This window comes from Cetorhinus maximus, chromosome 7, assembly GCF_964194155.1.
Source record: "Cetorhinus maximus chromosome 7, sCetMax3.hap1.1, whole genome shotgun sequence".
Lineage (NCBI taxonomy): Eukaryota > Metazoa > Chordata > Chondrichthyes > Lamniformes > Cetorhinidae > Cetorhinus > Cetorhinus maximus.
The window spans coordinates 40,137,176-40,161,072 of NC_135885.1; the positions used below are offsets into that span (position 1 = coordinate 40,137,176).

General features: G+C 43.8%; 1 protein-coding gene across 1 annotated transcript in view; it reads left to right on the forward strand.

Annotated features, from left to right (window-relative positions):
* The window catches only part of LOC144682736 (high affinity cationic amino acid transporter 1-like), a 63,840-nt gene that overhangs the window by 33,772 nt on the left and 6,171 nt on the right, over positions 1–23,897 (forward strand). The window contains exons 7-11 of the mRNA XM_078545374.1: positions 6,251–6,390; positions 13,619–13,721; positions 14,408–14,622; positions 17,051–17,217; positions 17,324–17,432. Coding sequence (XP_078401500.1) covers positions 6,251–6,390; positions 13,619–13,721; positions 14,408–14,622; positions 17,051–17,217; positions 17,324–17,432 — 734 coding nt within the window. The remainder of the gene's footprint in view (positions 1–6,250; positions 6,391–13,618; positions 13,722–14,407; positions 14,623–17,050; positions 17,218–17,323; positions 17,433–23,897) is intronic.

Here is a 23,897-nt window from a genome sequence, read left to right on the forward strand (position 1 = left end):
CCTGTACACAAAAAGCAGAACAAATCCAATCCGGCCAATTATCCGTCTACTCTCAACGATCGAGAGTAGACGGCAGGACTGTTGTATGAGGAGAGATTGGTACTTCAGGGCAGTATTCACTAGAGTTTAGAAGGATGAGAGGGGATCTGATTGAAGCATATAAAATTCTAACAGGGCTGGATAGACTGGATGCAGGAAGGATGTTTCCCCTGGTTGGGGAATCTAGAACCAGGGGCCACAGTCTCAGGATATGAAGCAGGCCATTTAGGACTGAGATGAAGAAAAATTTCTTCACTCAGAGGATGGTCAACCTGTGGAGTTCCCTACCACAGAAGGCTGTGGAGGCCGGGTCACTGAGTATATTCAAGAAATAAATTTTTTTTTTTGGATATTAGGGGCATTAAGGGGCATGGAGAGAAAGTGGGAATATGGTGTTGAGATAGAGCACCAGCCATGATCACATTGAATGGCAGAGCAGGCTCGAAGGGCCGAATGGCCTACTCCTCCTAGTTTTTACGTTTCTACAAAGTACAAGTCAGGAGTGTGATGGAATACTCCTCACTTGCCAGGATGAGTGCAGCTCCAACAATACTCAAGAAGTTTGACACCATCCAGGACAAAGCAGCCTGCTTAATTGGCACCCCATCCACCACCTTAAACGTTCACTCCCTCCACCACTGATGCACAGTAGCAGCAGCGTGTACCATCTACAAGATGCACTGCAGGAATTCACCAAGCCTCCTTAGACGGCACCTTCCAAACCCACAACCACCACTGTCTAGAAGGTCATGGGCAGCAGATGCATGGGAACACCACCACCTGGAAGTTCCCATCCAAGCCACTCACCATCCTGACTTGGAAATATATTGCCATTCCTTCACTATCGTTGTGTTGAAATCCTGGAACTCCCTTCCTAACAGCACTGTGGGTGTACCTACACCACATGGACTGCAGCGGTTCAAGAAGACAGCTCACCACCACCTTCTCAAGGGCAATTGTGGATGGGCAATAAATGCTGGCCTAGCCAGCGAAGCCCACTTCCCGTAAATGAATTTTAAAAACCCCTCTGAAATCAGTTAAACTCTTTTTGTAATAGCCCTGATGGCATTACATCAACAGAAACATTTGTTGTAGTCAAAATAATAAACTTTTGTTTTCTCTTTTTTTTATGATTTAGAACATACAATGTGACTGTATGGTTCATTAATGCTCCATCATGTTTAATGCTGGATTGGAGGATGCAGAGCTTATAACAGCACAAAGCAAAGTCAAGTTCTTTAATAGGATTGAGCCTTCCTCTCTTTCCACCCCAACTCCACATTCCAGCATGAAACATTAGGAATAATCGCTAAAGTTAAAGTTTACCAATTTTTCTGAGTTCCAGTTGCACGGCGTTGTGCCACTGGAGTACATATCAGGAATTTCAACATTGAGGTCAGTGTGTTTGACATGCAGCTGGTATGATTTTCAACATTGGCTTTAATGGATTGGATGGCATGTAAGTGGCAGATTAAAAGCACTTGCCCTTGTGTTGGGGGTGCTCCTTTTTATTGTTTTCCCCAAGTGAGGTGGACGGTTGCTACATGCCCCGGGCTGCCTCTAGAGGTGGAGATGACCCAGGATCTCCTTGTGTTGGATCTGTAAATAGCCCTGCAATGACAGGTGTAGATTGGGGTGGGGTATGGAGTGTTTGAATGGGATGTCTGGGTGTTACTGATATAGTGTCACCCTGAGAGACATCTCAATCATCCTTGCCAATTCCAGCAATTGCCTTCCTGCTGGACACTTGCTCTAAAGATCCTGTTATGAGCAAGCCATTTGTTGCTAGAGAGTTGGACACCATTTCTCTGTATCATGGTTACATTTGAGTTCTATTAAAATGCCTTGTAAGACAATGCCGCTACATTACACATAGCGACAATCTTGCATTGCTTGTCAAATTGCTTGCTTATGTTTCTGGCTGTGGACCATAGCTGAGTGAGCATTAATTGCCCCTCTCATCCTTAACTGTGCTACTTAGTTTTCATTTATCAGAGATTGCCCTTTTCCTCCAAAAAGACCCATTCTTTGTTCCACCACCTCTTGCAGAAGTATTTCCAAAGCAACACCCTGAATGCTGTTCACCTGCCTCTGGGCTTTACTTCTGCCATTTTTTACATTTGTAGATTATTCCCCATTAAGGATGGGCAGCAAGACTTGAAGATATGCTTGTGCAAGTTTATCTCCTGTTATCAGCTTAAGCCATTGTTTGACGAGAGTGGAGGAGATGGTAGCAAAGTAGTGCGGATGCTGGAAATCTGAAATAAAACAGAAAATGCTGGAAAAGCTCAGCAGGTCTGGCAGCCTCTGGAGAGAGTTAATGTTTCGAGTCCGTATGACTCTTCAGAGCTAAAGAGAAGTAGAAATGTGATGGATTTTTATACTGTTTAAGAGGAGGTGGAACAGGTGGAGCAAAATAGAAGGTCAGGGATAGGTGGGAGCTAAGGGAGAAATTTGACAAAGATGTCATGGCCACAGGACAAAGCGAGTGTTAATGGTAGTGCTAAAGACTAAAGAAGGTGCGGATAGTGGCATAAAAGTAAGATAGCAGAATATGTTAATAGTAGAAAAAAGGTCAGCAGTCTATGAAAGCAAAAGATAAAATGAAATGACAGATGACCCTGTGTGGGGGAGGGTCAGGGGTGGGTGGTGTGTTGGGGGAAAAGGATAAAAAATAAGATAGATTTTTTTTTTAAATAAATAAAAATTTTAAAATTGAGGGGTAAAGATGGTTGAGAGAGTTCATTGACACTCTCTTTGTCCTGCGTCCATTATATTTTTGTTGAATTTCACCCTCAGCTCCCACCTATCCCTGACCTCCTGTTTTGCTCCACCCTGTCCTAAACTGTATAATATCCATCACATTTCTACTTCCCTTTAACTCTGAAGAAGAGTCATACGGCCTTGAAATGTTAACCCTGTTTCTCTCTGCACAGATGCTGCCAATCCTGCTGAGTTTTGCCAGCATTTTCTGTTTTTATATTAGAGGAGGAGATAGTGTTCTGCTCTCGTTTTTGCTCTGACCCCAGTATGCTCTGCTTTAGGCTCGGCATATTGGAACAATCAGATTTTTACTTGCATAAGCTAACCTTGCACTGTAATGCATTCTGGTGCACAGTTAGTTTGGTGTGGCATATGTGATGCATGAGGTATGACGCTCTTGTTCCTGCGCCCAGACAACTGTAAGAACATAAGAAATAGGAACAGGAGTAGGCCATTCGACCCCTCAAGTCTGCCCTGCCATTCAATAAGATCGTTACTGATCTGCCCCAGGCCTCAACTCCTCTTTCGTGCTCTCAACCCTTAACTCCCTAATATTTCAAAAATCTATCTATCTCCTCTTTAAATACTTTGTGAGCTAGCCTCCACAGCTCTCTGGGATAGAGAATTCCAGACACTCGCTACCCTCAAAGGAAATTCCTTCACATCTCAGTTTTAAATGAGTGTCCTCTTATTCTGTAACTATGTCCCCTAGTTCGAGATTCCCCCACTACTGGAAACATCATCTCAACATCTACCCTGTCAAGCCCCCTCAGAATCTTGTACCTTTCAATAAGATCACCCCTCATTCTTCTAAACTCTAATGAATAAAGGCCTAACCTGTTTAGTCGTTCTTGATAAGTCAACCCTTTCATCCCAGGAATCAGCCTAGCGAATCTCTTTTGAACTGTTTGCAATGCCAGTATATCCTTTCCTAAATATGGGGACCAAAACTGTACACTACCCCAAGTGTGGCCTCACCAATACCCTGGACAGTTGTAATAAGACTTCCCTATTTTTAAACTCCAACCCCCTAGCAATACAGGCCAAAATTCCATTTGCCGCCTTAATTACTAGCTGCACCTGCTTGCTAACTTTGTGTTTCATGCACAAGAACACCCAGATCCCTCTCTGATGCACTTTTTTGGAGTCTCACTCTATTTAAATAATAGTCTGCCTTGTGATTTTTCCTACCAAAGTGCACAACCTCTCACTTTCTTACATTAAACTCCATCTGCCAAGTTTTTGCCCATTCACTCACCTATCTATATCCTTATGTCCTCATTGCAACATGCCCTCCCACCTATTTTTGTTTCGTGAGCAAATTTGGATACATTACACTCTGCCCCCTCCTCCAAGTCATTAATTTAGATTGTAAATAATTGAGGCCCTAGGACTGATCCTTGTGGCACTCCACTAGTTACGTCTTTCCAACCTGAAAAAGACCCATTAATCCCGACTGTATTAATCAATCCTCAATCCATGCTAATACATTACCCCCAATACCGTGAGCCCCTATCTTGTGCAATAACATTTTATGTGGCACCTTATAAAATGCCTTCTGGAAATCCAAATACACCACATCTACCAGTTCCCCTTTATCAACTCTGCTTGTTTTATCCTCAAAAAGCTCTAGAAAATTTGTCAAACATGGTTTCCCTTTCACAAAACCATGTTGACTCTGTTTGATTGTCTTAATCTTTTCTTAATGTCCCTCTATTTCTTCCTTAATAATGGACTCAAGCATTTTCCCAATAAGAGATGTTAGGCTGACTGGCCTATAGTTTCCTGCTTTTTGTCTCCCTCCCTCCTTGAACAGGGGGGTCACATTAGTGGTTTTCCAATCTGCTGGGACCCTCCCGGAATCCAGTGAGTTCTGGAATATTTCGACCAATACTTGCACTACCTCTGCAGCCTCTTCCTTTAAAACCCTTGGATGCAGGCCATCAGGTCCTGGCGACTTGTCTGCCTTCAACTATCATAGTGGTGCTATTGTGCGCACCATAAATCAGAAAACAGTAGCCTTTCAAACTACTTTGGAAAGGTTCATATGAAAAGTAATTTCTATCGTTCACTAAGTTGCAGTGTGAGCAATTAAATTGATCCCTTCAGATTTCCAGTAGATTCTTGTTCAGCAGATCAGCTGTTACTGATTGCAAAATGTTAAACTGGATCCAGAAGGTGTAAGGAACAAAAATATCTTCTACTTTCACAAATCTTCTTTTGTGATATAAATTTTAAGTGCAGCTCAGCTGTTTTGATGAGGGATTGAATTCCTTCACTATTTGCTCTATTTAGTGTACATGTGCTCGAGCTCCTCAGCTCTATTTTTTATATATTTAAAGCACCTCATGGTGACAACATTCCAAAGCTATTATGCCTCGAAGTGGCTTTGTGAGCATAATGCTTTGTGATGTAACATTGTGTGACGGTTCTGAAACAAATCATAAAGGTCCACCTTTGGACGGAATGTTTTTTTTAAAAAAGTGCATAAAAGGCAAGTGATGAGCAGAGACAAAAGTTTTAAGGATCGTTGAAGTGAAAAGCAAACGAACTAAGAGGCACCCGGGCACAAATGTTGTATTTGAAATGATGGGGTCATGAACTAATCAGCAGAATATTGGGGGGAAAGTGAGCACTTGTCAGCATTGAAAAGACTTCTTGGGACATGATGTGCAATCATACCTGAAAACAGTAAAATTCAAACCCCCACCCCCACCAAACCCAAGAGCAGGACAAGATTTTTTTTTTTTAAGTCGTTACTTGCTACCCTCTTCAAAAGGGGTGCACTTTAGTTCCCCCACCCCAGGCTGAATCTGCAAGGCCGCATCGGGGCCAGTGGGCACCAAGATACCGCCCCCGCCCCCCCACACACACACAAGTGCGATGGTGCCCATTGACAATATTAAATAGGGAAACCTTCCTTTGATTCGATATACTGAATTGGAGATCATCAAATGGCTTAATTCCAGTTTCATATCACATGTGCTTGGCTTGTGAATCGTTGCTGATTTTTAGGAAAGGGAAGGAATCTCCTACATTTCCAGCCAATGTTTCCTTCCAAGTTACACAGCTGTGCAGCAGCCCGAAAATTCTCCCGCACAACTTGGTCCCTTTAAGTTACCATGCATGCGCACAGAATTAGGGGGTATGTTGTTTCCATCCTTTGAACATCGCACTCTACTTGAAAGGATAGTGCTGGTTTAAGTCTAACAGTTTTGCATCACCACATGTTCCTCAAAAATGGCCACACCACTCTGTGGTTTTGACCAGCAAGATGGTATTTTTCAGCATGTTTGACAATACTGAAATTTAAAAAAAACACATTGTAACATTTCTTATTGCCTTTAATAAAGAAGCTGGCTGTTTCATAGATTTGTTTTTATAATTAACTGTTTGTGCGTTTGATTGTATAATACTAACAGAGGATGGACTGTTTTTTCTACATTAGTCTTCTTGGTTCCATATTTCCAATGCCAAGAGTAATTTATGCAATGGCAGAGGATGGACTGCTGTTCAGAGTGTTGGCCAGAATCAACGAAAAGACTAAAACACCCCTTATTGCTACAGTAGTCTCCGGGGTTGTAGCAGGTAAGGGACAGTCACTTACAGAAAGGGAAGGTAAATATATTCTGCCAAATGTGTAGTGTTGTGGCCTCTAATTTAAACTAAGATCTTGGAGCTCTTCTCCCCAATGAACTTTTTTTGCAGTAATTATTTTCTTTCTTTCCTTCAGCCTTTTGGGCAGTGAAAACGCAGTTTCTCAATACCACCACATGCTAAAACTGCTTCTGATAACTTTTAAAATATTTTTAATAATGCAAAGTGCCAGCTTGTTTTTTTAAGGCTTGTCGCCTGCCAGTTTATCCCCTTTTGTCAGCTTGAGCCATTGCTTGCCTAGAGTGAGGAGGTTGTCTTCCAATGACCTCTGACCTCCACCAACACTGCTTTGGAACCAGTTATTTAGGGTTGCGTGAAGCTACCATTGACCACTTGCCTTTCAAACCTTCCCTGTGCCCAGTCTGAAGAAATGCCTGATGCCTTGGCATCTTTCCACAGCAACACATCTGGGCTCAGCAACATTGTAGACTGGCTAATTATATGTATGATCTCACATTTTAACACTTGCCCAATGCATTGTGCCAGTCAAAAGGACACTTTCTAATTTGGATTACCTTTTGAAATAGCTAAAATATAAATTCAAAAAAGCCTGGAATTAATGAAAAGGGAGGGAGAACGATTCATAGAGTCATAGGGGTCTACAGCACAGAAAAAGGCCCTTCGGTCCATCGAGCCTGTGCCAGTCAAACAAGTACCTAACATTCTAATCCCATTTTCCAGCAATAGGTCCATAGCCTTGTATGCCATGGCATCACAAGTGCACATCCAAATACTTCTTAAATGTTATGGGGGTTTCTGCCTCTACCACCCTTTCAGGCAGTGAGTGAAATTTTTTCTGGGTGAAAAAATTCTTCCTCACATCCCCTCTGAACCTCTTGCCCCTTACCTTAAATCTACCCCCCCTGGTTATTGATCCCTCCAACAAGGGGAAAAGCTCCTTCCTATCTACCCTACCTATGCCCCTCATAATTTTATACACCTCAATCATGCCCCCCCTCAATCTCCTCTGCTCCAAGGAAATAACCCCAGTCTATATAATCTCTCCTCATAACTAAAACTCTCCAGCCCAGGCAACATCCTGGTAAATCTCCTCTGCACTCTCTCTAGTGCAATCACATCCTTCCTATAATGCGGATTCCAGAACTGCACGCAATACTCTAGCTGTGGCCTAACCAGCATTTTATACAGTTCCAGCATAACCTCCCTGCTCTTATATTCTATGCTTCGGCTAATGAAGGCAAGTATCCCATATGCCTTCTTAACCACCTTATCTACCTGTCCTGCTAACTTAAGGAACCGGTGGACATGCACACCAAGGTCCCTCTGATCCAATCAGGGTTCGGTTATGCTTGAGGCCTGATACTTACTTTTTGGTATCAATATATTTACTTTCCCTATCTAATCACAGCCTCTTGAGTTATACAATTGATTTCTCCCTTGCAGCCTATTGGGTTCAATGTTTCCATTGCCAAGAATCTTGTTTGCAATGGCACGGGATGGTCTACTATTCAGATTTCTGTCCGGAGTGAGTGAGAGAAAAGCCCCAGTAGTTTCAACTATTGCAGCTGGGGTTCTTTCTGGTAAGCTGTTCATATAAGCTGTAAGTCATGGGCTGCAGTGTGCTTACCTACCACCTTGAGTCAATAACCTTGCACTCTGACTGCATATCTAACCTGTGTGAGTTCCAACTAAATAAACTTTATAAATAAAACCTGTCTAGAATGACGTATGTTTGCTCCATCTATTAATATTTACATTTTCCTAGTCTCATCTTCCCACATGAACTGCTCACTGCCAGGCAGCTTGCTTTAGCAGGGAAGGAAAAACATCCCACTATTTATAGTTAACACCTTACTGGTTATCAATAGGAACACTTAGACTTCCTGAGCTAGTCACCTCACTACCAGTAGCTGGTTGGGAAAATCAGTCTGACCAACCGAAATTTGCTCCAAAACTATGATAGGCTAAAGAAACTGGGATTGATTTTTACCATTTATTTGGGAGGCAGGTCCTGAACTAGCTGTGCATCTGAGCCTTCATAAAATGGATTTAATTCTAAAGAGGTAGCGATCTTTAGTACATATTAATAATGAGCGTTCTCCTTCCTGTTACAACCTGCTGAGGAGGGGTCCAATGGCTCCCCTCTTTCCCTTCTCCTTGTTTGACCACAATAGGTGTTTTGTTTAAAAAGGGTTACGCTTGCTAATTCAATGAGCACGTAACTGTTTAGACACTGTGATCATTAAAAAGACAGGTTTTCTTGATTTTAACAAAGGAGGAGGTTGGTTTTGTTATATTTAAACCGATCTAGGTAAAATAATGAAATATGCTGCGATTTCCACGCGCACAAGTTCAAAGTTCACACACACACATACAGATTACAGAGTGGGGGAGGATAGATTGGCCAAATTAGAGTTCATGAAAAAATGTTCACAGTTTATAGCTTGGAGTCTCTAATGGCTTCAGGCTGAATCAGATGCTACTGATGCTACTGCTGTAGAGCTAGAGTTTGTTGTTCTCCTGGAGAGACAGCTGCGGAGTTGAGTTTTTTCTTTAAAACTCTGCCTACTGCAGAATGAAGACGGTCCAAATTTGTTAGTTGTGTGGCAAGAGAGAAGCAGGAGCTCCACTTTGCTCAACTGCTGGTCCCATTCTGACCGGAAACCCATGTGCTTAAACTACACAATGGACTTGGGCTGGTCATGTAATCTCTCTCCAACTGCCAGTAATTCAAATATTAACTTGATCAGCTCTTTTGGAGAGGTATCTTAAAAATCAAGGCCTTTCTCGTCATCTTCAGCTATTGAATACTGTAGGTGGCTTCCATAGGTCTTGTTGATAGGGCATGAAGGCAGGTCATTCACAAACCCCGGGAGGTGCTGTTGTCTGTGATGGTTTTTGCATGTTTGCTGTCTCCTCTCCAAGGGGTTGGAATGTGGAATAAGTGATAATGTAAATTAGTGTCAGCCACCTTGCTGTGTGTTAAAGTCTGTGGCTGGATTTTCCGGTCCTGCCCATGATGGGAATCATTGTGGGTGGGCCTGAAAACTTGGACCAGACAAAAGTCCATTGACTTTGGAAATTTTGTGACGGCATTGGAAAATCCCAGCCTCTGTGTCAGCCAAGTATGTCTTTTAAAAGCCCATGGATTAAAAATCAATATTTGATAGAAAGGTATCTTCATAACGCCTCCCCACCATGCAGAATGAAACAAGATGGTGGGATTTGAATTCAATAAAAATCTGGAATTAAAAGTCTGATGACGACTAGGAAACCATTGCCGATTGTTGTAAAAATCTATCTGGTTCACTAATCCCCTTTAGGGAAGGAAATCTGCTATCCTTACCTGGTCTGGCCTACATGTGACTCCAGACCCACAGCAGTGTGGCTGACTCTTAAATGGCCTAGCAAATCACTCAGTTGTACCAAACCGCTACAAAGTCGATAAGGAATGAAACCAGATGGACCATTCGGCATCAACTTAGGCATTGGAAACAACAATGGCAAACTCAGTCCCGTCAACACTGCAAAGTCCTCTTTAATAACATTTGTGCCAAAATTGGGAGAGTTGTCTCACAGACTAGCCAAGCAGCAGTCTGACATAGTCATGCTCAAGGAACCATACCTTAACAGATAATGTCCCAGACATCACCATCACCATCCCTGGGTATGTCCTGTACTACTGGCAGGACTAACCAAGCAGAGGTGGGGGCACAGTGGTATACATTCAGGAGGGAGTTGCTCTGGGAGTCCTCAACGTAGTCTCTGGACCCCATGAAGTCTCATGCATCAGTTCAAGCATGGGCAAGGAAACCTTGCTGATTACCACGTACTATGCCCCCTCAGCTCATCAGTCAGTACGCCTCCATGTTGAACACACTTGGAGGAAGGTCTGAGGGTGGCAAGGGCACAGAATGTACTCTGCATGGGGGACTTCAATGTCCATCGCCAAACGTGTGGCTCAGTAGCACCATCACAGACTGAGCTGGCTGAGTCCTGAAGGACATAGCTGCCAGACTGGGTCTGCTGCAGATGGCAAGGGAACCAAAAAGAGAGAAAAACATACTTGACCTCATCCTCACCAGTCTGTCTGCTGCAGATGCATCTGCCCATGACAACAGTGATAGGAGTAACCACCGCACAGTCCTTGTGGAGACGAAGTCCCACTTTCACATTGAGGATACCCTCCATGTTGTGTGGCACTATTACCGTGCAAAGTGGGATAGATTTCGAACAGATCTAGCTACTCAAGTCTGGGCATCCATGAGGTGTTGTGGTCCATCAGCAGCAGAATTGAACTTGAACACAGTCTGTAACCTCATGGCCTGTCATATCCCCCACTGTACCATTGCCACCAAGCCAGGGAATCAACTCTGGTTCATTGGAGAGTGCAGGAATGAATGCCAGGAGCAATACCAGGCATACCTAAAAATGAGGTATCAACCTGGTGAAGCTACAACTTAGGACTACTTGCGTGCAAAACAGCATAAACAGCAAGCGATAGAGCTAAGTGATCCCGCAACCAACAGATCAGACCTAAGCTCTGCAGCCCTGCCACATCTTGTTGAGAATGGTGGTGGACAATTAAACAACTCGCTGGAAAAGGTGGCTCTGCAAATATCCCCATCCTCAATGATGGGGGAGCCCAGCACATAACTGCAAAAGATGAGGCTGAAGCATTTGCAAGAATCTGCAGCCAGAAGGGCTGAGTGGATGATCCATCTCGGCCTCCTCCAGTGGTCCCCAGCATCACAGATGCCGGTCTTCAGCCAATTTGATTCACTCCACGTGATATCAAGAACCGGCTTAAGGCACTGGATAGTGTAAAGGCAATGGGCCCTGACAATATTCCGGTAATAGTACTGAAGACTTGTGCTCCAGAACTTGCTGCGTCCTTAGCCAAGCTGTTCCAGTACAGTTACAACATTGGCATCCACCCAGAAATGTGGAAGTTGCCCTGCTATGTCCTGTACACAAAAAGCAGGACGAATGCAACCCGGCAAATTTCCACCCCAACAGTCTACTCTCTATCACCAGTAAAATGATGGAAGGGGTCAGTGCTATCAAATGGCACTTGGTTAGCAATAACCTGCTCACTGATGCTCAGTTCGGGTTTCACCAGGGCCTCCCAATTCCTGACCTCGTTACAGCCTTGGTTCAAACTTAGACTAAAGAGTTGAACTCCAGAGGTGAGGTGAGAGAGAGTGTCCTTAACATCAAGGCAGCATTTGACCGAGTGTAGCATCAAGGAGCCCTAGCAAAACTGAAGTCAATGGGGAATCGAGGAAACTCTCAACTGTTTGGAGTCACACCTAGCAGAAAAGAAGATGGTTGTGGTTGTTGGAGGTCTATCATCTCAGTTCCAGGACATCACTGCAGGAGTTCCTCAGGGTAGGCCCAACCATCTTCAGCTGCTTCATCAGTGACCTTCCTTCCATCATAAGGTCAGAAGTGGGGATGTTCGCTGATGATTGCAAAATGTTCAGCACCATTCATGACTCTTCAGATACTGAAACAGTCCATGTTCAAATGCAGCAAGACCTGGACAATATTCAGGCTTGGGCCAACAAGTGGCAAATAACATTTGTGCCACACAAGTGCCAGGCAATGACCATCTCCAACAAGAGAGAATTTAACCATTGCTCCTTGACGTTCAACGGCATTACCAACGCTGAATCCACCACTATCAATGTCCTGGAGGTTACCTTTGACCAGAAACTGAACTGGACTAGCCATATAAATACTGTGGCTACAAGAGCAGCTCAGAGCCTAGGAATCCTGCAGTGAGTAGCTCACCACCTAACTCCCCAAAGCCTGTCCACCATCCACAAGTCAGGAGTGTGATGGAATGCTCCCCACTTGCCTGGATGAGTGCAGCTCCCACAACACTCAAGAAGCTTGACACCATCCAGGACAAATCAGTCCGCTCGATTGGCACCACATCCACAAACATTCACTCACTCCATCACTGACGCACAGTGTCAGCAGTATGTACCATCTACAAGATGCACTATAGGAACTCTCCGAGGCTCCTTATATAGCACCTTCCAAACCCATGACTGCTACCATCCGGAAGAACAAGGGCAGCAGACACATAGGAACACCACCACCTGGAAGTTCTCCTCCAAGCCACTCACCGTCCTGACTTGGAAATATATCGCTGTTCCTTCACTGTCATTGGATCAAAATCCTGGAACTCCCTTCCTAACAACACTGTGGGTGTACCTACACCACATGGACTGCGGCGGTTCAAGAAGGCAGCTCACTACCACCTTCTCAAGGGCAAATGCTGGCCTAGCCAGCGACATCCACATCCCATGAATGAATAAACAATGTAGTACTAGTTGTTGTTTTTGTTTTAAAATCAATATTATCTTGTATTTTTGAAAAATTGGACTACATTCTTCAGATGAGATGTTAAACCAAGGTTGCAACTGTCTCTTCAGTTAATTATCCAAGGTCACTGTTTAGTAAAGAACAGCGATCTCTTCTGGTAGCCTGGCCAGTATTCCTCCAACCAAATCCCTCCAACAAAAATTATTGCATTGCTATTTGAGTTGTTGCTGATACAGAATGACTGCTTTCGTTGTCTATGTGACACTGCATTCCAAAAAGTAATTAATTGTGTGAAGCTTTTGTGTGGCATAAGGTGCTATATAAATACAAGTGTTTCTTGTTGCTAAGTTTAGTGCCATTGAATTCCTGCTATGGTGATTGTTGCAACATAATTAAAAAGAAGGAAGAATTGTTTAGCACAGATGACCTAATGCTGGATAGCAGAAGAGCTTTTTACTGGAGATATGGGCAAACCTGATTTGCTTTCTGTTGTTAAAGCAAATTTATTACTTGCATGTTTGAACCTATACCCTGTAAATTTGATTCATTATGGCAATCCAGACATTTTTTATTTTTCTGGTGTATAATGTAACCTGTTGATTACCCGAATCCTTATTTCCCAGCAAGAGCTGCCTAAAGAGCTGGATGTAGCTATGTGCCAACGGTAAAGTCAGCTTGTTAGTTGCACTGCTGATATTATTCTACTTTAAACTCGGTGAAATTAGCTGACCACAAGTCAACTCCCCAGTGGGAAAGCTGTGTTGTTTTGAAATGCTGCACTAATTTTCCTCAGTGTTTTATATTTTTTTAAACTGTTGATCTTTACGCAGAAACTTAGAATTACATTGCTCTGTTACTGCAGCTATCATGGCCTTCTTGTTTGACCTCAAGGACCTTGTGGATCTAATGTCAATTGGAACCCTTCTTGCCTACTCACTGGTGGCTGCTTGTGTTTTGGTGCTCAGGTAATTATGTGAATGTTTCTGCAGAGACCAATAATTTGATGTCCTTTACATTAGCTTTCATTTCCCCCACCGCCCCTTCAATTTTTTACCCCCTCTCGGCTGTTCTGAGGCTGAGGCTCACATTGGTGCCTGGAGCCATGACTGGTAAAACCCACTGATACTCTGCCTTGTTCTTCATGTGCAACAGCAGACAGTGAGCTCTAGCAAGACATTCCGTTGTTGAGGTTGGCAGGACATGACAGTGTTGCAGCTCAGCTTGATTCTGATTTCACCTGATGTCCGGGATTGTGCACTTTTCTGCTGGCATCACCAGATAACAATTAGGAGCAGGAAGCCTGCCTTTTTTTTTTAAACTCGCCTTAGTATGGGGACATTGAGATCATTGAACTGCTCTCACTACTACCCTGGCTGAGATAACTGACTCAGCATGGGCCAGGAGCCAAAGTTGGCACCTTCCTGATCTTAATGACTCAGTGCCACAGGCCAGTGCTTTAACTAGTAAGTTGCTGAAGGAACCATTTGAACAGATTTTCAATTTCAGTTCAATAATTGATTTTAAAAATGAAACCAGTTGTACGTGCATTGTTCAGGCGGAGCCTGCTTGACAGACTGAATGGCCTACTCCTGCTCCTATGTTCCTATGTAAGACATCTTGAATGAATAATACGACTCATTCCTCTTTGCAGATACCAACCTGACCTGTTTTCTAATGCAACATATCAAATGGCAAACACATCTGATGATGTAGATATGACTGAATCAGTCAGCACTAGTGACTCCCAAGCAGAAGTTTTACCAGAGTGTGAAGAAGAATTTTCATTGAACGCCCTGTTATTCCCTGAAAATAGTCTCCCTTCCAAACAATCGGGATTTATAGTTAATACATGTGTGTGTTTTATTGGTAAGTTACCATGGTTACCATACTTAGTGCCTTTTAATCAAAGTTGATTTATTTCCTTGATGCAATTAGCAGCAGAGCTGTTTTTGATGTTAAAAAAATTGTAACTGAAGGGCAATTGTGGACAGACTGGATTATTCCAAGCAGGCTACCTTTATTTTCCCTTCTCCAAATAACTCTATCTGTCGACACAGTGCATTGCTATGTGGGTTTGTTGGAAGAGATTTGTCCTTGCTCCATTTACTTCACAGGCAGGCAGTCACAGAGTTATGCCAGTCCTCCAAACAATATCTGTGATAGGGATGGTACTGCTGGTAACTCTGAAGATGCTGGCAGCCATCAACTTCTATGCCACTGAATGCTATTTACCAAACTTGTCAGTCTGCCATGCACCAATTCTTCCAGCAAGTGCCAGATGCATTTGTTTGTTAGGGTAAGCTCTTCCATCATGGAACACCACCAGAAACGTAGAGAGCATAATACTTTTCCAAAGTACCCATTCTACTTAAGTGCAGGGCATTATAGATTGCACCCAAGTGGCCCACCCTGCATCCCAGATTGTGTGTCAGATAATGTAGATGCATCAGATACCAGAACATCCTGACTAACAGGCGAAAGGTTACCTCGTCGTTGTTCAGTGAGAATCCAGGACAAAATGAACAGTCACTTGGACTGTTTAGTGAAGAACAGCGATCTCTTCTGGTAGCCTGGCCAGCATTCCTCCAACCAAATCCCTCCAACAAAAATTATTGCATTGCTATTTGAGTTGTTGCTGATGCAGAATGACTGCTTTCGTTGTCTTTTGTGATCAATTAGGGAAAGACATCACGAATTTGTTACAAGTAAATTGTGTTTAACTGACTTGATTGAGTTTTTGTGATGACAGGGTTGGTGGGGGTAATGTGGTTGATGTGGTATACATGGCCTTCCTAAAGTTGATAGTTTGATAAAGTGCCGCATAACAAGCTTGTCAGCAAAGCTAGAGTCCTTGGAATAAAAGGAACGATGACACTGGATATGAAGTTGGCTGAGTGACAGGAAACGAAGAATAGTTTTTCGGACTGGAGGAATGTTCCCCAGGTATCAGTATTGAAACAGCTGCGTTTCTTGATCTATATTAATGAGCTAGACTTGGGTGTACAGGGCACAATTTCAAAATTTGCGGATGATGCAAAATTTGAAAATATTGTGAACTGTGTGGAGGATTAACTGCAAGAGGACATAGGCTGATGGAATGTGTGGACACATGACAGAAGAAATTTAATGCAGAGAAACGTGAAGTGTTACATTTTGGTAGGAAGAATGAGGAGAGGCAATATAAAAATAAAGGATACATAAAGGAGCAGGAACAGAGTCATCAGGGGGTAAATGTGCACAAATCATTGAAGATGGCAGGGCAGGTTGAGAAAGTGGTTAATAAGGCATTTGGGATCCGAGGCTTTATATATAGAGGCGTAGAGTACAAAAGCAAAGAAGCTTTGGTGAATCTTCTTAAAATACTGGTTCAGCCTTAACTGGAGTATTGAGTCCAATTTGGATACTATACTTTAGAAAGGGATTAGAGGGTGCAGAAAAGATTTACAAGAATGGTTCCAGGATTGAGGGACTTTGAGTTATGTGAATAAATTGGAAAAGCTGGTGCAGTGCACTTAAATGGGTTGGTTAAGGGGGGTTAGGTTTTGAGTATATAAATCATTAAAGGTTAGTTTACAGATACAAAAAAGTGATCAAACTAGTTAATAAGTTGCTGGGCTTTGTGACATGAGGTACAGAATATAAAAGCAAGGAAGTACAAGTTCAGCTGTGAAGAAACTGGTCATACCTCATTTGAAATACTGTGTTTGGTTTCCTGACCCCACCTTGGGAAGGATTATTGGCTTTGTAGGAAGTAGAGCAATAATTCGCCTGGTACCATTTGAGATGGAAATACTTAGTTGTGATCAGAGAATGGGGAAGGCTGGGTTTATATTTGCCAGAAATGACTTGATCAAGATGTTTAAAATGATAAAGAATTAAAAGATGGGGCCCAACTCCTCCCCGTAGGGGAATCCAGGACAAGGGGACATAATCTTAAAATTAAAACTAAATATGATTGCAGGAGATTGTTTACGAACAAGGTTGAGTGTGTGCATGGAATGCATTTCTCCAGACAGCAGTAAATACAAAATCAGTGAACTTATTTTCAAGGTGGGTACTTGGAAATTACAGATATTAACATACACTATAACACTATATGGATAGAGCATTAGGATTAATAAGAAAATTGGTGCCATGGATAACACAACAGCAAGCTAAAATGTTGAAATGAACTCCTCTCTATACGTACCTATGTAAATAATGTACAGAGCCAACAAAGAAACTTTGCTTTAAGCAAGTTTCACTTGGGCAACCCAGTTGTGGCAGTAGTAACACACTATGCTTCCTGTTGCAGGATTTTTTATCCTAATCTTTTGTCTGCTGGCTGTCCATGCAAAAGATCCTTTGTTGGAGGGGAGAGCATGGTGCATATGCTTACTTATTCTATTGGTCCTTTTGTGTGCAACTTTCACCGCTATAATCTGGAGGCAGCCAGAAAGTAAAACAAAACTGTCATTTAAGGTAAGCACCCTGATTTTTTTTTCTCTTTGTTGTTTAAGTTTGCTTGAGTATTTTGATTTAAGCTTTACACTTATTAATGTATATATTTCATTGTCCTGATTTTCAGGTACCTCTCTTGCCCTGTTTACCTATCGTTAGCATCCTTGTGAATATGTACCTAATGATGCAGCTCGATAGAGGTACTTGGATCCGCTTTGCTATCTGGATGGCGATAGGTGAGAAACAAACTATTTATGTTTATGGATTACCTTTCAGATCCCCAGTCTATCTGAGAGCACTTCACTGCCAATTATTTGATTGAAGTGTCGTCATTGTTACTTTGCAACTAAATTAAGCAGAGAAAAGTCCTGTAAAGGGCAGTAAGATAAATAGCTGGTTGATCTATTTTGGGGCATTCATTCAGGGATAAATGTTGGCTAGGACTCCAGCTCTGCTCTTCTTTGAGTAGTACCATCAAGTCCAGGAGCAAGGCTTGTACCTGTGACCTGACTCAGTAGAGGGTGCTATCGTTGATCCAAACTGATGCTGCTCATATTTCAACCCAATTAATTGTTCTATTGTTTTTGTATGCGTGAGTTGAAGTGGTAGTGAGAAAGCAGGTGGCTTGGGTTAACATGGAAGATGTTGGAACAGAAACTTGGGAGTCCTAAGTTGCCTTGCCCTCAACATAATTATCCAAATCCTCATTGTCCTCTGAGAGAGCTTTCTTCCCTTCTGATGCTACCCCTTGTTGCTGTGATACATCTGCAGAAAAGGAAAGCACAAGCTAAGGATAGGTGAACGTGACCCCTTGGGATTAAGGAGACAGTGAAGGGGGCTAAAGCTGTTTGCTGTCTGCTGCTTCACGCAGATGCCATGACAACTGGCTAGGCATTCACCCGTTAACTTGGTACCTGCACCATGCCACCAATTTTGCCATCTTTCATAGCTAGATCAGAATTCCTCCCTAGCAGTTCTGTGGCCTTCTCCTTTGTCTGATGTCCATAGATTTGTCTTTAGTACCCAATCTTTTCCAGATGTTTTGCAGTAGTTTCTTGAGTAGCAAAGTTGAGGAAATTAAAATGAGGGCTAGTATTTGAGGAATGTTTCCCGGGTGGTATCAGACAGCTGATGTTATGGATCTGCTTTTACATTGTAAGAAGGGGTTTTGATCTTCCTTATGCAATTAATTGTTGAACAGGATGACAGCAAATATTAAGATGCTATGTTAGTGACTCCCTTAACCACAGTGCAGTAAAGAGTTACTTATGAAGCTATTAATTTGAGGGGATGAATAGTGTGTTAGTTCCCATAGTGCCAAAAAAAGAAAATGGTCAGTATGTTACCTCATCTGCCTTTATCAGGCGTCAAGATAATTTGCTTACCAATTCAGTGAGTGTTTAACTGTTTAAGTGCTGTGACTCTAAAACACACACACACACACACACTTTTCGAGTAAATTTTTAAAAAGGAAATAATATTTATCATCCTTATTGCCTGATAAGACTCCAAATCTCATTCAGATACATCCAAGAGATTTGCACGCTTCCTTGCACGTTCTCTTGCACACGTAAATTACAAGGTGGGAGGGTAGGTTAAGTTGTTTAAGATTCTCTAAAAAGAAAGCCAGTCATATACTGTAGGTTAATGTGTTGGATGGTTTCAGGCCATGTTCGGTGATTTCCACCCCCCCTCCCCCGATTCAGTGTAGAGATGATTTAAAGACTTGATGGGCAATTTTTGTTCTTTTTTCTGGAGTCAGCAGCTGCTTGGTTTAGATTGAAGATGCTGCTTGCAGTGTTTGACTGGCCAGATACAAGCAGGGCACAAACATGCAGAGCTGCGAGAGAGAGACTGCAAGACCTCAGCTTGTGGTTATCCAGTGACCCTGGAAAAGCAGTTTCTTTAAACGCTGCTCATCACATGACCTCCCCATTCACAAACTGGCCAGTTACCAAATACAGTCACAGCAAGCTGGGGACCCTCTTTCCAGGTCCATTGTTTAAAGTGATTAGCCCTTCTCAGCCGGGGTCCATTGTCCAAAGTGATTCAGTTTAACGGCTTGGTCTGCACCCACCTGGATAACAGATTATGTCTGTGAATGGTTCAGGGTTGGGCTCTTTACGTTTATTTGAGATGATTGGCCCTGGTGAGCTACTTCGAGAGCCCAGTCCCTTTCTGATGGCTTTGGAACTTGCAGGGTGCAGTTATGTAAATGTTCAGCCATCTTAAAAACTGCTGTTGTTAGTCTTTTTAAACTTGACCTGTAGCTTAAGCCCACTCAATAAGAGAGTGTCTTTTTCAGTATAAAACATGGTTTTATAACCCAGACCACTGAATGTTTTTTGGAAACAAAAACAGAAACAGAAATACCTGGAAAAACTCAGCAGGTCTGGCAGCATCGGCGGAGAAGAGCACAGTTGACATTTCAAGTCCTCATGACCCTTCAACAGAACTAAGTAAAAATAGGAAAGGGGTGAAATAGAAGCTGGTTTAAGGGGGCGGGGGTGGTTTTGTTGGGACAAGCAGCCAGTAATAGGTGGAGATAACCAAAAGATGTCACAGACAAAAGGACAAAGAGGTGTTGAAGGTGGTGATATTATCTAAAGGAATGTGCTAATTAAGAGTAGAAAGCAGGACAAGCAAGGTACAGATAGCTCTAGTGGGGGTGGGGTGAGGGAATACTAAAAGGGCTAAAAGGTAGAGATAAACAATGGGTGGAAATACATTTAAAAATAATGGAAATAGGTGGGAAAAGAAAAATCTATATAAATTATTGGAAAGAACAAAAAGGAGGGGCAAGAAACAAAGGGGGTGGGGATGGAGGAGAGAGTTCAAGATCTAAAATTGTTGAACTCAATATTCAGTCCGGAAGGCTGTAAAGTACCTAGTCGGAAGATGAGGTGCTGTTCCTCCAGTTTGCGTTGAGCTTCACTGGAGCAATGCAACAAGCCAAGAACAGACATGTGGGCATGAGAGCAGGGTGGAGTGTTGAAATGACAAGCGACAGGGAGGTCTGGGTAATGCTTGCGGACAGACCGAAGGTGTTCTGCAAACCCAGTCTGCGTTTGGTCTCTCCAATGTAGAGGAAACCGCATTGGGAGCAACGAATGCAATAGACTAAGTTGAGGTAAGTGCAAGTGAAATGCTGCTTCACTTGAAAGGAGTGTTTGGGCCCTTGGACGGTGAGGAGAGAGGAAGTGAAGGGGCAGGTGTTGCATCTTCTGCGGTTGCATGGGAAGGTGCCGTGGGAGGGGGTTGAGGTGTAGTGGGTGATGGAGGAGTGGACCAGGGTGTCACGGAGGGAACGATCCCCACGGAATGCCGCCAGGGGGGGTAAAGGGAAGATGTGTTTGGTGGTGGCATCATGCTGGAGTTGGCGGAAATGGCGGAGGATGATCCTTTGAATGCGGAGGCTGGTGGGGTGATAAGTGAGGACAAGGGGGACCCTATCATGTTTTTGGGAGGGAGGAGAAGGCGTGAGGGCGGATGCGCCGGAGATGGGCCAGTCGCAGTTGAGGGCCCTGTCAACCACCGTGGGTGGAAAACCTCGGTTAAGGAAGAAGGAGGACATGTCAGAGGAACTGTTTTTGAAAGTGGCATCATCAGAACAGATGCAACGGAGACGAAGGAACTGAGAGAATGGGATGGAGTCCTTACAGGAAGCGGGGTGTGAGGAGCTGTAGTCGAGGTAGCTGTGGGAGTCGGTAGGCTTGTAATGGATAATGGTGGACAGTCTATCACCAGAAATTGAGACAGAGAGGTCAAGGAAGGGAAGGGAAGTGTCCGAGATGGACCGTGTGAAAATGATGGAGGGGTGGAGATTGGAAGCAAAATTAATAAATTTTTCCAGGTCCCGACGAGAGCATGAAGCAGCACCGAAGTAATCATCGATGTACCGGAGAAAGAGTTGTGGGAGGGGGCCGGAGTAGGACTGGAACAAGGAATGTTCCACATACCCCATAAAGAGACAGGCATAGCTGGGGCCCATGCGGGTACCCATAGCCACACCTTTTATTTGGAGGAAGTGAGAGGAGTTAAAGGAGAAATTGTTCAGTGTGAGAACAAGTTCAGCCAAACGGAGGAGAGTAGTGGTGGATGGGGATTGTTCGGGCCTCTGTTCGAGGAAGAAGTGGAGAGCCACCAGACCATCCCGGTGGGGGATGGAGGTGTAGAGGGATTGGATGTCCTTGGTGAAGAGGAGGCGGTTGGGGCCAGGGAACTGGAAATTGTTGATGTGACGTAAGGTGTCAGAGGAATCACGGATGTAGGTGAGAAGGGACTGGACAAGGGGAGAGAGAAGGGAGTCAAGATAGCGAGAAATGAGTTCCGTGGGGCAGGAACAGGCTGATACGATCGGTCTGCCAGGACAGTCCTGTTTGTGGATTTTGGATAGGAGGTAGAAGCGGGCTGTCCGAGGTTGGGCGACTATCAGGTTGGAAGCTGTGGAAGGAAGATCTCCAGAGGAGATGAGGTCAGTGGCAGTCCTGGAAACAATGGCTTGATGTTCAGTGGTGGGGTCATGGTCCAGGGAGAGGTAGGAGGAAGTGTCTGCGAGTTGACACTCAGCCTCCGCGAGGTAGAGGTCAGTGTGCCAGACAACAACAGCACCACCCTTGTCAGCGGGTTTGATGACAATGTTAGGGTTGGACCTGAGAGAATGGAATGCAGTAAGTTCAGAGAGAGACAGGTTAGAGTGGGTGAGAGGAGCAGAGAAATTGAGATGACTAATGTCACGCTGACATTTCTCAATGAAAAAATCAAGAGAAGGTAAGAATCCAGAGGGAGGGGTCCAGGTGGAGGGAGAATATTGGAGGTGGGTAAAAGGATCCATTGAACGGGGAGAGGACTCCTGCCCAAAGAAGTGAGCACGGAGCCGAAGGCGGCGGAAGAAGAGTTCAGCATCCTGCTGAGCCCGAAATTCATTGAGATGAGGGCGTAAGGGTATGAAATTAAGTCCTTTGCTGACACTGAACGTTCAGCGTCGGAGAGGGGAAGGTCAGGGGGTATGGTGAATACACAGCCGGGGCTGGGATTGGAAGATGGGATGGGACAGAGGGATAGGCAGGGGTGGAGGGTCCTGGATGGGTGTTGGTGTCGATGAGTTGTTGGAGCTTGCGTTCCTTAGCACTTGAGAGAAAGAGAAAAAGTTTCTTGTTGAGGCGTCCGATGAGACGAAGAATAAAATGAAACTGGGGGCACGCGCAGCTTTGGAAAAGGGTGCGGCGGTGCTGCTGGAGGGAGAGGTCGAGTGTGTTCATATGGCGGCGCATGGCACTGAGTGTGGATCTCAGAATGCGACGGGAACAGCAGTCCGAGGAACGTTGTATGTCCCGGAGATGCCTGTAATCCTGGGTGGGTTCGAAACATGAGGGTTGGAATTTCAGTTGACATCCATGTGAGGTAAGTCGGAGACGGAGACAGTCACTGAGAAAGGAAATATGGCTGTGAAAGCGGGTTTTAGTAAACACCTTGTCAAACACCAGGAGAGAAATGGAAAGCAATGAAGGTGAACAAGGCAAAAGAGAGATTTGAAAATCCTGATAGAGAGTAGAGCAAAACTTCTTCAAGGTAGGCATTTCTTGAAGAGAAGTGGCAGTCAATTAAACACAGAGATAAAAGCAAAGAACTGCGGATGCTGGAAATCCAAAACAAAAACAGAAACAGAAATACCTGGAAAAACTCAGCAGGTCTGGCAGCATCGGCGGAGAAGAGCACAGTTGACGTTTCAAGTCTTCATGACCCTTCAACAGAACTAAGTAAAAATAGGAAAGGGGTGAAATATAAGCTGGTTTAAGGTGGGGGGGGAGAATGTTGGGATGTTATGGTGAGGTTGTATAAGACATTGGTGAGGCCAACTTTGGAGTATTGTGTGCAGTTCTGGTCGCCTAACTACAGGAAGGATATCAGTAAGATTGAGAGAGTGCAGAGAAGATTTACTAGGATGTTGCCGGGTCTTAAGGAGTTGAGTTACAGGGAAAGATTAAACAGGTTAGGACTTTATTCCTTGGAGCGTAGAAGAATGAGGGGAGATTTGATAGAAGTTTACAAAATTGTGAGGGGTATAGACAGAGTAAATGCGAGTAGGCTCTTTTCACTTAGATTAGGAGAAATAAACACGAGAGGACATGGCTTTAGGGTGAAAGGGGAAAGGTTTAGGGGGAACATTAGGGGGAACTTCTTCACTCAGAGAGGGGTGAGAGTGTGGAACGAGCTACCATCTGACGTGGTAAACGCGGGCTCACTCTTAAGTTTTAAGAATAAATTAGATACATGGATGGGAGAGGTCTGGAGGGTTATGGACTAGGTGCAGGTCAATGGGACTAGCGGAATAATATTTCGGCATAGACTAGAAGGGCCGAATGGCCTGTTTTCTGTGCTATAGTGTTCTATGGTTCTATGGCACTTGCCTACGTTTCTGGGGTTGAGAAAGGTTACATTCTGGTGCTACTACCTTTTCCATGTGCTACATGAGCTGTTTCAGAGGTTTCTACCCATGGGTACACAATATTTTTTCTCTCTCTGCTGCATTTCTCCCAGGTGTCAGAAGATCATTTGCATTTTGTACTATTTTTTGGGTGCCTTGCAATGTCCTGCTTGCCTTAGAAAGCCTCTGCCAGGCCTTGTCTTTGCGTACATGTTTTACAGGTTACGCAAAGTCTATGAGCCATCCATTGCAGCTAACTGATAGCCAACTCAGT